We start from the raw sequence: 14,782 nt of genomic DNA, 5'->3' as shown, positions 1-14,782 counted from the left end.
CCATCAAATAAATAACATATTTAACACATATTTTAATATGTAAATCCCTCAAATATTTAACAATAGGTAACAGTAAAAATATGTAAATTGTAACACATTTTTATAAATATATAAATCCCTCAAATATATAACAATATATAAATATATGTATCATACATTTAAAACAAAACTAAACAACCAACGTTATAGTTTCTTCATTGAAATACAATAAGCTACTCTAAACACTATTCAGTCACACTTAATGTTTCTTTTGGATGTTTCATCGTTCAAACAATTTTCAAAGAATCATTATCACATATATCGTATAAAATAATCAAAACAACACTAGAAAACTTGCTTACTTGGAGTAAAGCATTTATCGTTAAGATTCCTGAACGAATCGAATATTGAAAATTAAAATATATACGCTACTGTTTGAATAAATGGATACAACCAAATTTGAACAATCGTGGTGTAAATGTATACTAAAATTTAAATTTGTACGAACCGGCGAAGACGATAAAGTAGTAATATTGTTACTAACATACCTTACTGATCGATTCTTGTTGATTGTTAGTATAGGATCCAGATATCTGTTATAAAGTGTGTTTCCCAAAATATACAACAAAAATTATAATTGAAATTCATGTATATTCCAATATTTTACCCAGTGTGTACATTTTTTATATTCTCAGAATCCACTTTACCCCATTGTACTTTAACAAATATCTCTCGTAAATTATTGATCAGAATTTGCTTTCATATTTACTTATCAATCATATTCCAACTTTAATTTCATACAAAACAATACAAACATTCCTTAAGTTAAATGCCAATTAATAAAATGAATTTTAAACATAAACAAAATATGAAATCTTTAAAACTAAATTTTAAAACATGCTAAAAAAGCATTTCTAATACCATTACATACCCCGGATGAAATAACGTTAGTACCATAAAGACCTAAAAGATTTAAGGGGATATTAATCCTATATAGTTTAATAAAAAACTAATTAGTACCGTAAATAGTAAATAAGTACCGAAAATAGATATGATTTGAACTCAAGTTCAATACATAATTTGTCTAATTTGAACATACAACTATTATGAAGCGATCATGTTTTCTGTACTTATTGTAACAAAGATATTAAAGTTATCGATGCTTCGATAACTTTTGTAATGCAAAGTTTAAGGCCCTAGAAACGGACATGCGTCATACAGTGTGCACCGAAGAAAGTTTTGACAGGACATGGTACAGCAGCGTTTCGAATTCGAATTCCAACCCAAAAGTATGTGTACACAAGCACTCGGGTTTTCATCAAATATTGTCCTAATGAATATAATGTTAATTTAATAAAATAAAATATAATATAGCGAACGAATATGTAGTTCTTCACATGAAATAAAGAAAACAGTTGAAATATATAAGAGAAGAGTAGTGCGACGGAATGGATATAATTTAATATGCTTCTTGCTCAGGCAAAAATTAACCCCCTGCCTTATGAATTGTACCCGATTTTGTTTGGCATGACAGTAGAGCTTTTATTACCATTGTCTACTATTGCCACTATCGTATTACTTTACTGGAAGATTCACATGATCTGAATTTAACACAGCTACGTAACAGTCTAGTTTGGAGTTTGCAGACTCACAATTCCCAATGTTATATACATGTAGCAGCTCTTTGTATTTACCAATGTTAGATAACTGTTAAATCCGTGACATTTCTTGTCCTATAACATTTTCTTTTAACATTGCGAATATTTTAAACTATACAACCATACGGAGTCCAATAAGTCACACTTATTTTGGAAGGGGTTGTCGACCTTGTCGATTTTTTGCTAGGCCTGGTCAGAGGAATCTATATGCAGTTGACGTCATTATAGTAGGCGATCACCATAATTCATGTACTTCCTGGTCCTTCTGCACTAAAATCACGAATATCAACCAAAACCTGGCAGAAAATGAAAATTCAAACTATCCTTTTCGATTCTAGACCTAAACGTCAATCAAAATTCCTATGCAAAAGGGGTGGGGTGGGAGAAAGAACTGCTAAGGAAGTAAATACAAAATAAAAACTTCATATTTACCAAGGACAGACCTAGCAGGTCCTACAATAATAACATACTCAAATTAGCTACGGGTGGTAGACCGAGGGTAAATTTAAAATACTAAAACTGATTTACCAACAATTTAAAAACCTGAGTGCGCCAATGTATGTTTTCATATCTCGACAAAATATAAATGAAATGAAATGGGGTTTAACGTCCTACTGTTCTGCTCCGAACTTGTCTAATGAAGACGGGCGATAAAACATACAAAAACAAGAAAGTAAATAAACATCTTCTGAAGTTTGGTTATTCAAAGCTCAGCAGTTAAAAAAGCTAAATCTGTTTGATTTAAAGTAAAAATAAAGTAATCAAATTAATTGGACCTGGGGCCCCGTTTCGCGAAATCTTAACTAAAGATAAAATCCAAATTTTAGTAGATACTTCAATTTTGATTGGCTAAGCGCTAAAATCAGTCTAAAATTTGGATTTTATCTTAGTTAAGATTTCGTGAAATAGGCCCCTGGTGTATGATTATGTTATAAAATATTATATTTAAAGATCAAGGATACACTATTCCAGGGCTAAATTTGCTTATTTCAGGTCTTTCTTTCGGTCTAAAATGTTATATAAATAATTAGTAATTAGACACTTATTAAAATGACAAGACTGTAATCATCTCTCGATTCTCGAGATTTTAACTAGATTTGAACGGTTCTGCCATTTGATGATTTAATTTAAAAATGGAGGAGCAAGTCTAAGTCTCGAATATACCAGTACCGTAGTAAAATAATCACATAATATGACTGTATTTCAAAATGGCTGCCAACGTAAATGAAATCATAAAACTAGCGGCCCCAATACATGTATATCTAAAAATAAGTTTAAAATCTTTTGGTATCAGGAATGAACTGAAATTGTTCGTTATTTTAAATAAAACGTAAGATAAGGCTATATATACAATGGTAGCAAATGAAAAATTGAGCAGACGATAATTGGAAGATTCTAAGAAAAAATATCCTAATAGATCCTTGGCGTTCGATTGTAAATAAATGTGCAACTGAGATAAATATGTTTCCAGAGTTATCTTCCCTAACCAAGCGAATATATGTACGTGATATCTGCGTAAAACAGGAAATGAGTTACGCAAAACTATATAAGCTAATATGGGCATGAATGACGTATATGGATGAAGCTTGTTGTAGTCCCATTTATCTTGCTTTGCAATGGTAAAATACCAAATTATACAGACGGCTATTGACGTCAAAATCATCCCAACTCGTATCATCCTTTTTCGTAATAGTTCGGATGGAGTGCACGAAACGTCCTCCAAATACTTCATTAGAGCTTCGAAGTGAGGGTAATTATAGGCACATAACATCCCAATCAAACAGGCCCAATGATCCAATCCAAGCCGGAACTGCCATTCATGCATTATATCGTGTTTTCCATCGTGATATTGAAATATGAACCACAGGGGTCTAAAAACAAACGCAACGGCACCGGGTATTTCGAACAACAAAGCATTAAAGACAATATAGGCGCCAAACTTCATCGCCATCTTAATTCTGTGCTCGTTCCAAGAGGAGAGAATTCTCATGAAGAAATAGACGGAGAAAAACCAGTAGGTATGCATGGCACAGATATAGTAGAGAATGTACTCGTTTTTAGTCACTATGCACACAAATATAACCAAAAAATTCAACCGGAACAACATCTTTAACATCCGCCACATGGAGAAATCTTTCTTTACCCAAAAGAAGGAGAAGTTTCCTGAAATAACGTATAAAAAAAACCTATGTCAGATTGTCTAAATTTTCAAAAGAAAAATACAAAGTGATTAATATTTCTATGGTGGCAAGTGCAATGTGTAGGAGCGAACTTTTTGCCCAGAAATCGACGTTTCTGCAACGTTTGTTTTAATTAATGAGGACACTCTCACAGTTATCAAGCAATTGTAAAATTGGTATTTCACTGACCTACGTAGCCGTACAAGAAAATTAGATTACGGAGTAATTATAAATTATTATAATGACAAACTTATGCCAACTATACGTTTCAGCAATCTTGGAACAGTCATTTTATATTCCAGGTACCGGTGGGCTCAGTTCGGAATACGCATGTAGTGTCACGAGTCAGGCCCACGTCTTGATTTTCACGTTTCTACAAACTGTAGATTAGCCAATTTACTGACTAACTCTGGAATTTTTTAAGTGCGTGAGACTTTGTTTCAATGACCTGAATGAATATTAACGGATTTGGCATACGATTTATACCATGGAACTGCCAATAGAAAGCTAAACAATCTAGTCCACAAAACCATTGAATTTCTTGATCGTATGACGGCCAGTTTAAACGGTTCGATGAAGACAATGCATATCTAGGCCATTGTCTTGAACGAATCTCGTACGACCCTATAACATTGACCCTTGACTTACGTGGCAATTACAATCTTTTAGTTATATACTATATGTATCTTACCAAATCCTGTCATCCAAACATAACATGCAATATAGACACGAATCCAGTTATACCACTCCTTGGCGGCAAAATAATGATACCAGACGAACATTATCTGCATCCAACCCTTCCATTCCTCCGTCTGATCCCTGGAATATACAAAGCAATTATGGCAACGGTAGTCAAACAAACAATTCGTATCTAGATTGGTAACAATACACGTTTAATAAAAGTGTAATGTTTGGGGTGACAAACTGTTTCGATGCTTTTCCCTGCTGAATCCTTAATACGTCAGGTTTCGTGCAGTTTGTTTATCCCCTGATCATATATTCAGTGGATATGAATGACTGCTAATAGTTTATCACCGATATGAAGCCTGGTCATAAGCATATTTAATAAGCCTACAAAAGTATGGAATTCATAAAGACATGACTCCCTAGATGATGTTTCTCTGGGGCGCAGCCCACCCTGCCAATAAGTAAATTCGTCATTGGGTGAGATAAATAGTATTATGCTAATTTATTACCTGCCGAGTATTGTATCAGCTGTTGGTTTAATGGAGAACGTACATGAGATAAGAAATACCAGAAATACCAGGAATAAAAATACATCTCGACTATATTCCTTATGTAATATTGGAAAGATCTGCAATATATAATAATAAAAAAATATCTCTCGACCATATTCCTTATGTTATATAGGAAATAACTGTATAGGAAATAAATGGAATAAAAAAAACCACCCCGATCTTAATTATTAAGCCCTTATGCCGTCATTACGTTTTTAATTAGCAAGCCTTATGCCGTCATTACGTTTTTAAATAGCAAGCCTTATGTCGTCATTACGTTTTTAAAGGGGGTTGGATGGCTGAATGGTTAGCGTGCGCGCGCTGTATCATAAAGTCTGTCATTGAGTCGACTGGCGTGGTTTCGAATTCCCGGTTGTACGTGGCAAGGAGTAGGGTCGCCTGTCCAACCTCGTGGGTTTTCTCCGGGTCCTCTGGTTTCCTCCCACTGCTAAAGACCCCTACGCGCAAGCGAATTATGTAAATAAAATTAAAACCATATGTTAGTCCCGAAATGACCTAGTTTGTGTCGAGTGGACGTTAAACCCAATTTCTCTCTCTCTCTCACATGTTTTTAAAATTTGATTGCACTCATTATGAAAATATATTCTGGCTACAATTATCTACTTCATTCTGTTTTTAATTTACGCATCTATTAAGTTTTGTGCAAAATAAATGAAATTGATATTAGTAATCTACAAATCGGAACACCTTAATGACGTCATTTCTTTAATAACTCGTGTATCTCATATTGGATTAAAAGAACTCATGTTTTGTAGTAGGCCTACAAACAAAATGGCGATTTAGTACGTGGCGAAAATTGTAATTTCAAGAAAGCAAGAATGCAGTTCATAACTTGAATGTGTTTTTATTGTAGTTTATTTTTATCGATTTGTTTTATTCTCTTTAATGATTTTATACCAATTAATAGCAAAGGCGCACGCGAACTAGATCGATCTTAAAACAAGCAATATAAACAAAACCATAGTAACAATCACGCATGAAATACTAACGAGGCATTATCGAAATTTAGGTTAAGAAACTGGTCGTCGTTGCTATATTAACTAAAAATTTATAATGAAAAATGAATATATTGAAATAGTTATTTGTCTGTTCCCACATGCCAAATCTGCAGTAGTTTGTTTTGTTTATTCTGTGTTTACTGTTTGTGCTATCTTAAGATTGTCTGTGTTGTATTCATGTAGTGTTTGTTAAATATGTAGTAGAGATTAAAGACACTTATATGGGTAGTATACCCATATAAATGTCTTTAATTTGTGATATCTACTTCTATATGTCTTATAAGGATTATGTAGTAGAGATTGTGGGCTGTTCTCTGTTCTGATGTGAGTGTTCGGTATTCATGTACCGATTGTTGAGAGTTTTTAAGGGTTAGTGCTAAATGATAAGTCCAGCTCAATTTTTCCTCATAGGTCACGAGATGTAAACAGGGCTAGCGCTAATCCCAACCCTAACTCTAACCCTGGACCTAGCCCCAATGCTTACCCTAACCCGTACCTACAATCTCGCCAACAATCACCTGCCCTAATCTTATTTACATCTCAGCGACCGTGACAAAAATTGAGCTGGTCTTAACAAATAAATTTAGCCAGTTAGTTTTTAAGGAGTGGATTTCACGACACAAAACTCTTTTAACTAGTAATGCGTATTCAGTGTTTGTAATTTCTTACATAGTATATTGGCTGTTTACATGTAAAAATGCTAATTTGTATGACTTATTTACTTTTAATTGACTCTCATATTAATGTTATTTAGTTTCGTAATCATAATAATCATTATGGTAATATATGGCGCTGGTAAAATTATATGGTGGCTAGTAGTGGCCATGTAAAAACTCGCCTTGTTCATAACTCGTCATTTCAACAGTATTGTAAGATCGAGCGATTGTTGTTGTAACCTTGTTATCGATTATTGCCTTGCTGTCTAAACATAAGTAACGCTGTCAAAAAGCGTTGTCATGACGGGTTATGAACAGAGCGAGAATTTTCAGCCAAGATTTAAATTCAAACAGAGCCATCTGTTACCATAATGAATGAGAGTAAGAATTCTGTCGCTTTCAATTCGTTTTGTAACATTTGTGAAATATCATGTTTTGTCAATAGCGTCTCAATTATATCAAAACGTGGCTGCAAGGAAAGGTATGTAAGAAATATGCATATGTACGTCATATCCAAAATTGATAAAATTAGGGATAATTAAAATTATGACAAAGCGGTGTAATACCGACAAGGAAAACTAGGGATTGCACTGGATCAATTTTTTTTATGAAATCATTTAAAAGTTTGATATGAATTCAGTAGTTAATTATACAATAGTTAAGAGTTTAATAAGGGGGTGGTCATTCTTGCTATAATAATTCAAAAATAGATGATAAAAAAAGAAAATATTGAAAATTTCATTCAAATCACTTCATTCTCAGCCAAGTTATCATTGTTTGTAGTTTTGACACGATGTGTGCACAGTGGTGACCAAGGCACTGGTATAATCGGGATTAGCCTCGCTTTAACATTTTTAAATTAGATTTTTAAATGGCGAACCGTTTTAATCTACTTAAAATCTCGAGTATCCGATGCCATCGAGAGTCGATTATGGTCTTGTTTTGTTAATAAATGTCTAATTAATAGTTTATATAACATTTCAGGCCTAAAGAAAGAGTGCAATAGGCAGATTTAGCTCTTGCATAAATTTCACTTATTATTCTGTTCCTATGAAAATAGTAAATTTGAGCTTTTTGTTGGTTAAGGAGAGATATAGCTGATGAAATTGTATGTAATATTTGGGTCCAGACATGCGGCACAAATCGCTATTGAAACACCAATGTTTCAAAATTTATAAACACTTTGCATGCCACTGACATAACGCCGCTCTTGTTGGTGATTAGTACAACCGTTTTTGTCCTATTTTTACAAGTTTTAATAATTTTATGAAATAATTTAATTTTGGATAAGATGTGTAGACTATGCATATTTGCAATAATTTGGGTTTTATTGACAATAAATAGCGTGTTCAATGAAACAACTATTCTTGTCGGTAATAGTAGGACCGGCCTAATGTGTTCTGCAGCTAGAATGCATTGTTTGTTAGACGAAGTAGAGTAAGCTTACGACATCTATGTAAAGTGTGGACAAGACGTTAAACCCCATTCAAAGGGGAATAATCATATCCTGCCAAGTGCACCGTTCCAATAAAACTCTTACCTTTTTATAATCAGACAAATAAAAATACGCCATAACTAGTCCAAATATAAATACATGTTGCAAGAAACTATTCAGTGATGGAGTTATCGGTCCTGAACTCGGTTTCTGTACACTAGAATTTGGTTTATCTTCTCCACCTATGTCTATAGCTTTTTCATGGTTTTTGGAGGAATCAGAATTTTGCACAATTTTTTCAACATCAGCAATATCCAACGATTGCACAATATTTTCACCATTTTCTCTCTTTCTGAATCTGAAGATGTAATAGAGAGTGGCACCAATCCATAATAGGAACAGTGCAAGCTGCAGTAACGTGATCTCCTCGTGTGTTGTTGTGTGCGGGTCGTAGTTCTCCGGTTCCACGTCCATCTTGGATAAGTTATGGCCCAAAATCTGTTTAACAATATTCAACATTTTTGTTTGTTTCATCTGTAAGTATAATCAATAGGTTGAACAGCTGGTTTTAAAGTGACAATGGGGAGGGAGACACAACTAGGCTTAAATTCGCTTAAGCTGTAGGGTGAAACCGGACGTCCCAGAGAAAACGCATGAGGTTGGACAGGCGACCCTATTCCTTGTTATGTACAGTCCGGGAATCGACACCACTCCACTTGACTCAATGACACACCTGCTAAACCATTCAATTATCTATAAAAAAAAATAACCAAATTTTTACCTTTGAAACATAATATTGTATTTTACCTTTAACCCATACTGGCACACCAGATGGCACGTACATACAAGTCATAGTTTGTATTACTTATAATAATAAAGTGTTAGATATAAACTGTAATTTGTATTTTCATGTCGGAAACTAGCAATTACCGTATCTACGACGTTCGCCTTTCACTGAGTATTAACTGAGATGCCTAATGATTGCCCAATCACCAATATAATTATCAATTTATAACGCAATTGCACTAAAAAGTTGATCATCTTAAATTTGCTTTATTTTTCAATTACCTTGGAAGTAGATCCAATATTTTTGTTTATGTTAATTAGTATTTTATATGGCCCGTCGTTACCTTGTATCTAGAATCAATATATTTCAGAAAACGGATCTGATAATTAAATATTTATTAATTCTATTTTAATTAAAAATATGACAGATCAATACTAATTATTTATAGCAAAAAACAGTAATCGCAGATGTTTGTTTGAAATTATACATTGAATGCCTGACATATCTTTAAAAATTATGAAGCTTATCCCCACTTCTCTTCTTACCCTAAGCAGAAAATGCTCATCTTCGAACTCCATCAAAGAATTCACCTTATGAGCGCCTACACCAAGTGTGAACATTCGACCTCAATTAGAAGGGAGTTATACATGTATTGTGTTCCAAAGTATCGACCAATCAAATTGCTTATCGCTCTGCTTACCCTGAGCAGAAAATGCTCATTATCGAACTTAGTCAAGGTATTGATGTTATGAAACTATATACCTAGTTTCATCACTGTCATTTAATTAGAAGGGGGAGGGCGAATCGTTAGCGCGTGCGCATGGTATCATAAGGTCTGTCATTGAGTCAACTGGCGTGGTTTCGATTCTCCAGTTGCACGTGACAAGGAGTAGGGTCGCCTACTCATGTGTTAGTCACGAAATGGCCTAGTTTGTGTCCAGTGGACGCTAAACCCCATCTCTCTCTCTCTCTCTCTACAGTTATCGTGTCCCTAGTCCCTATACATGAACCAATCAATTTGCTTATCTCTGCTAACCCTAAATCTTCGAACTCCATCAAGGCATTGACCTAATAAACACCTGCGCCAAGTTTGAACATTCTAGCTCAATTAGGAGGAGAGTTATTGTGTTGTTAAAAGTGTAATGGGCAGACAGACAGGCGGAGAGACAGACAGCCAAACCCATTTTAATAGTACGCTGTTTTCTTCGAAAGGCAGGGACAAAAAAAAAGAAGTCAAACCTACGAAACAGACTTCAACCCAGTCTTTGGGAAAAACAGAACTTAAATAAACAAGCCTAATAAATTAACTAAAACCAAGTTGAAAAAATTATTTCTTTGTCTTATAAAATAAATCAAAGGAACAGGCAACCCGAGTGCGTTGTTCTTTAACCCAGAGACTCCTTGATTGCAAGGAGCATACATTGTTTGTAGTAGGGTTGGGTGCATAGGGTGTTAGGCGACAGAGTAGTCAGGGGTATGCGGTGTAGATCATAAGGTCTGTTAGCTACGCAAGTCACGGTTTAATACCCGGTTCGTTAGTGAGAAGGTGTAGGATTGTCAGGCCTGGCCGCATATTTTCCCAGTTCATGTACTTAGCTCTCATTTCATACAGGTTAGACTCTCGTTAGTGTCAACTAGACACGACCTCTATCGTGATTATTTCTATTGTCGCCGGTCAATCAGCAGTTAAATCAAAATATATGCATCCGTTCATTCAACAGTTCATTCAACCGGGAGATAACTCTTATGGAGTGTTTTACAAAGGTAAATGTCGACATTTTAGCAGATTTAACGGCAAGTATTCAACTACAAAAATACATAGAGATGTAGATGAATAATAAAGGAAAGCAATGCGACGATTGGTAAATATGAAGTTAAACGTTTTGATACGATATTAACATGCACTGGAGAAACATTGACGCCATCTATGTCACAGAAGATACTTGGAATGTTAAAATGGTCTATTAACGGGGTCAATAGGATATGTACTATTGTAAATGATAAGACTATGGAAATTAAATTGTGTTAAGCGTCCTTCTTTTCTGCAGCTGTCGTATTAATGAATATGGGTATATGCAATACAGTGTGCCATGGTGGAAAATTTGCCCGGACAGCAGCGGTATACGGTTTTCTTTTTTGTCGAATTCCAACTTTCAAGTGTTCTTCTTTGTTCCATCAAACGACTAGACGCTGGTCCTTTCAAGCCCCCCCCCCCCCGTCATTTATCACAGACACGGGGAAACCACTCCGGTAAATACTGAAGAAATTTTCTCGGCCAACATCAGGAACGGACCTGGGACCCCCTCGTTAGCGAGTTGGCGCCTTTCTCACTGACTGAGACACCGAGAGATGGAAAATAATATAATATTATTGACTATGATCAATTTAAGATCTCCAATTTTCATTAAAGAACAATGTAGGATAACTATAAAACAAAACAAGGACAGAACAAACGATACGCTTAAACGAAACAGTACTAAAGAAAATATAAAATTACCTACAGAATAACAAAATCCATATATTCAAAATCTATATATTACATCGATTCAGTCACCAACTATATCTGCATTCTGCAATGTGTGAAATAGTTGCACACGGTGTCAAAACGATTTCACACGATGTAATGGTCCAGCACAATAGTAAACAAGCACCGACTTTGGATCAATCCACTCAAAGACTACCTGTAACGCTATCTTCAATTCATGAGACACGAGACTATTGGTTTCAGTCGTCCAATCAAACTTCTTAAACAAAATCCATAATATATGCCAACACGTGACACGTCCCAGATGATGCCAGTGATTACCTGTGAAAATGGATTACGATGGTTTAAATTTAAATCTAGTTATGCAACCTATTTGATCTTGGTTTATGGTACGTGGCGAACGTTATATACAAGCTGTTACTTTTTACTGAAAGGGATTAGGTACCAATCCGTAGTGGCCCATTTCAAACAAATTTCTTTATTAATCAAAACAATATGTTTTGATAATTATGTCTATATTAGGGAGTCAAAAATAAAATTTGCACTAAAGGCTTGAGAATAAGTCTCAAAATGACCTATGACCTATGCAAAACATTGACTAGATGATTTTTTTTATTGGTAAGGCTGATTCTAATTTATAAGCTGTCGAGTATCGCGATGTTACGGATTAGTTTCGTTAAATCCGCCGATTTCAAACCTTGGATTATGTGCGTTTGTGTGTGGGGGGAGGGGGTATTGTGGATGATCGTAATCGTCTGAATTAGTATCTAAAGAAAACCACCCAGACCTTATTTACGTTTAAATTTAATTAACTAAAATGCTTATTTACCATCTAGTGGTCATTAAGTGTAATTTATTTATTTATTATTAATCAAAAATCAAAGAAGTGTTATCCTTTCAAGGACACCTAGTAATAGTTTGCTTTCCTATTTGGCCATGTTATTTACGGGAAGAAAAATACATTAAATTCCAAATCTTAGCATACATTTGTTATAATTGAAAGTAGAATTTGTCAATTTGAATACTTTTTGGATCAGACTGTTTTTAATAAAAGTACTTTTCTTGATAACATAAGATCTTAAACACTATATTTAACTGTTATTAAGCTATTAATCTAATATACTCACTGTGTCAGACAATTGACTGCTAACAAACCAATGGTCTCTTATAAGACAATTACTTTCTTATTGGTTAATTGCTTTCTAAATGTCAGTATCGTTCTTAAAATGTGGGCAATTAATTTGATTCACTTTAAACAGTAGCCGATACCACCTCAGTCGGAAACGCTTCGTTTATTTACAGTCCATTCCTTGCCAATAGCCCGCGTGTCATGGATTACAAATAGCACCCCTTTTAAGCCTATAGACTCCATAAACATATACAAACAAAACTATATATATTGAAAAAACTATGAAATTTTGTTTGTATAGTCAAAATAATTAGATGGCTATATACATTATATAAATGATGGTTACATACCATCAACAATTTCATATTTCATTCATTCATTGATCAAATTGTTAAAGTTTTGTTATTGTCGTTGGGTAATGAGTTTTATATACATTTTATCGTAACATTCTGGACATAGGCTGTATTCATTGGTTTTAAGTTATATACAACGGTTTACAACTATATATAGATACAAGTAATTCATATAATATAAGAGTATACAGGTATCACTTGGACTCACATCCTACTTTCCATACTGCAGCACTATTGAGATGAATTATTATGCACCTCTAGACAGTATCAGTGACCTACATATAATTGTATATCCTACATGATCTATTTTACTAAAAATAGAACACAATGCAAATATACAGTATCACAAGCACTTACCTTATTAATTACTTGAATACATAATGGTAAATTTTATTCCGATATCTCCAGACCTATATCCATAATTACATCCCAGCAAGCTACCTGTTCCAGTGCTCAGTAAAATGGTTTACACGTAGCGATTTTATTAATCCATCAAGCGCATCGAATCGTCAACGCCCGAAGACGCAATGACATTGACAAGGCCAAATAATGAAGTATAAAATTATGTGTTTATGGTTACCTGATCGACATTCTATCGATCGCCGACCCTATGGTTTTCAATTAGTTATATATCACATACCTCCTTTACCCATATTGAAGTTGTTAAACATCCATATACGACATGTGAAATGTTAATGGTATAGGTACAATACATTTTGCATTGCACTATGAATACTCGATTTAACAACCGTAAACACACCTATTTTCTTTCTGCCTATTTAAATAAAGATGTTAATCCAATATAATGTTTAAAGTAGTTAAGTGTGTAATTCAATATCATCCAAAGTCTTCGACAATGAAAACACGAATTATTTGTTGTGATCTTACCGGAAAAAAGATGGGCTTCTGATATATATGCAATATTTAAAACAAAATAAAAATTTTACCATGGGTACATTAATCGTGTACCGTAATGCATTTCAGCGCCATTTCTAACAAGGGACTCGAAGACCGAGGCTAGACATAGAGACTAGAGAGCATGCGCAATAAATAGTTTCGGTGTAGACTGGAACAACCAGACGCTAGAGATTGTGATTCGATTGAGACTCCTGACATATTTCACCGAACATAACTGATTGAAACTATAGTAAAAACATAAATGATTGAATGTAATCAGTTTATATACATTCATATAACATTATTATATGCGTTGCTACCCATTTCTAGGTCCCAAATATTACTGATTTAGCTTCTTTAAGGTGCATATTGTATTTACAGTATAATATAGAAACAAGTTTACGAGAGTGAGAGAGAGAGAGAGAGAGAGAGAGGGTTGAAGGGTCACTCATTTCGAGACTAACATATAGTTCAATTTTATTTCAATAATTCGCTTGCGCGCGTAGAGTCAATAGCCAGGCGATACGTTTCAAGTCAGTAGCTTGAAGCGTATATATGGTATTAGTGTCAGTGGCCTGTGGCACGAAGTAACAGTATATTGTCGCATACATAATATATTATGTCAACGCTTGGGCGATATAATATATTATGTCAACGCTTGGAACTAGGATGGAGGTGACTAGGCATGAACTTGCAACGATAGATTTAATTGGCGCTTTGATAACCAATGAATGCTTGTTTTTTTCTTTTCTGTTTTTTTCTCTCTTTTCTGTGTCCTAACCCTAACCCTAACCCTAACCCTAATCCGAAAGAAAAGTGCCCTTTTTTGAAATTCTGACATCACAGGTGCCCTTTTTCTGATAAGGATGCCCTCTTTTATTTACAGGGACATTTTCTATGGCTCTGATGACGCGTACATTCCACTGAGTCTACAGGTCTAATATGCTAACACGCTTGGAGCGTCAA

General features: G+C 34.5%; 1 protein-coding gene across 4 annotated transcripts; it reads right to left on the bottom strand.

Moving 5' to 3' along the window:
• LOC126825228 (uncharacterized) lies at positions 1–13,442 on the bottom strand. 4 transcript variants are annotated; one of them, XM_050554820.2, is made up of 6 exons: positions 13,277–13,442; positions 11,450–11,758; positions 8,271–8,699; positions 5,014–5,132; positions 4,509–4,636; positions 1–3,800 (listed from the first exon to the last, which is right to left on the bottom strand). In XM_050554820.2, the coding sequence occupies exons 3-6, from the start codon at positions 8,697–8,699 to the stop codon at positions 2,821–2,823; spliced, it is 1,656 nt and encodes a 551-aa protein (XP_050410777.2). In that variant the 5' UTR covers positions 11,450–11,758; positions 13,277–13,442; the 3' UTR covers positions 1–2,820. The 4 variants fall into 4 exon arrangements, with proteins under 4 accessions (XP_050410777.2, XP_050410786.2, XP_050410754.2 ...); XM_050554829.2 differs by lacking the exon at positions 8,271–8,699; XM_050554797.2 differs by lacking the exon at positions 11,450–11,758 and having other exon boundaries at positions 8,271–8,918.
• Between the last annotated feature and the right edge of the window lie 1,340 nt (positions 13,443–14,782).

The sequence above is a fragment of the Patella vulgata genome, chromosome 1 (assembly GCF_932274485.2).
Source record: "Patella vulgata chromosome 1, xgPatVulg1.2, whole genome shotgun sequence".
NCBI classification, from domain to species: Eukaryota; Metazoa; Mollusca; class Gastropoda; family Patellidae; genus Patella; species Patella vulgata.
The sequence above is the reverse complement of the archived record's forward strand: the minus strand, read 5'-3'. Positions and strand labels throughout refer to the sequence as shown.

What these genes read in the sequence shown, in the direction of transcription:
- LOC126825228 (XM_050554820.2), bottom strand. Translation starts at nt 8,699, where the DNA reads ATGAAACAAACAAAAATGTTGAATATTGTTAAACAGATTTTGGGCCAT. An exon ending in ATTTGTCTGATTATAAAAAG is followed by an intron (nt 5,133 to 8,270) that starts GTAAGAGTTTTA and finishes TATATATTGCAG; the next exon opens with ATCTTTCCAATATTACATAA. An exon ending in GCTGATACAATACTCGGCAG is followed by an intron (nt 4,637 to 5,013) that starts GTAATAAATTAG and finishes TGTATATTCCAG; the next exon opens with GGATCAGACGGAGGAATGGA.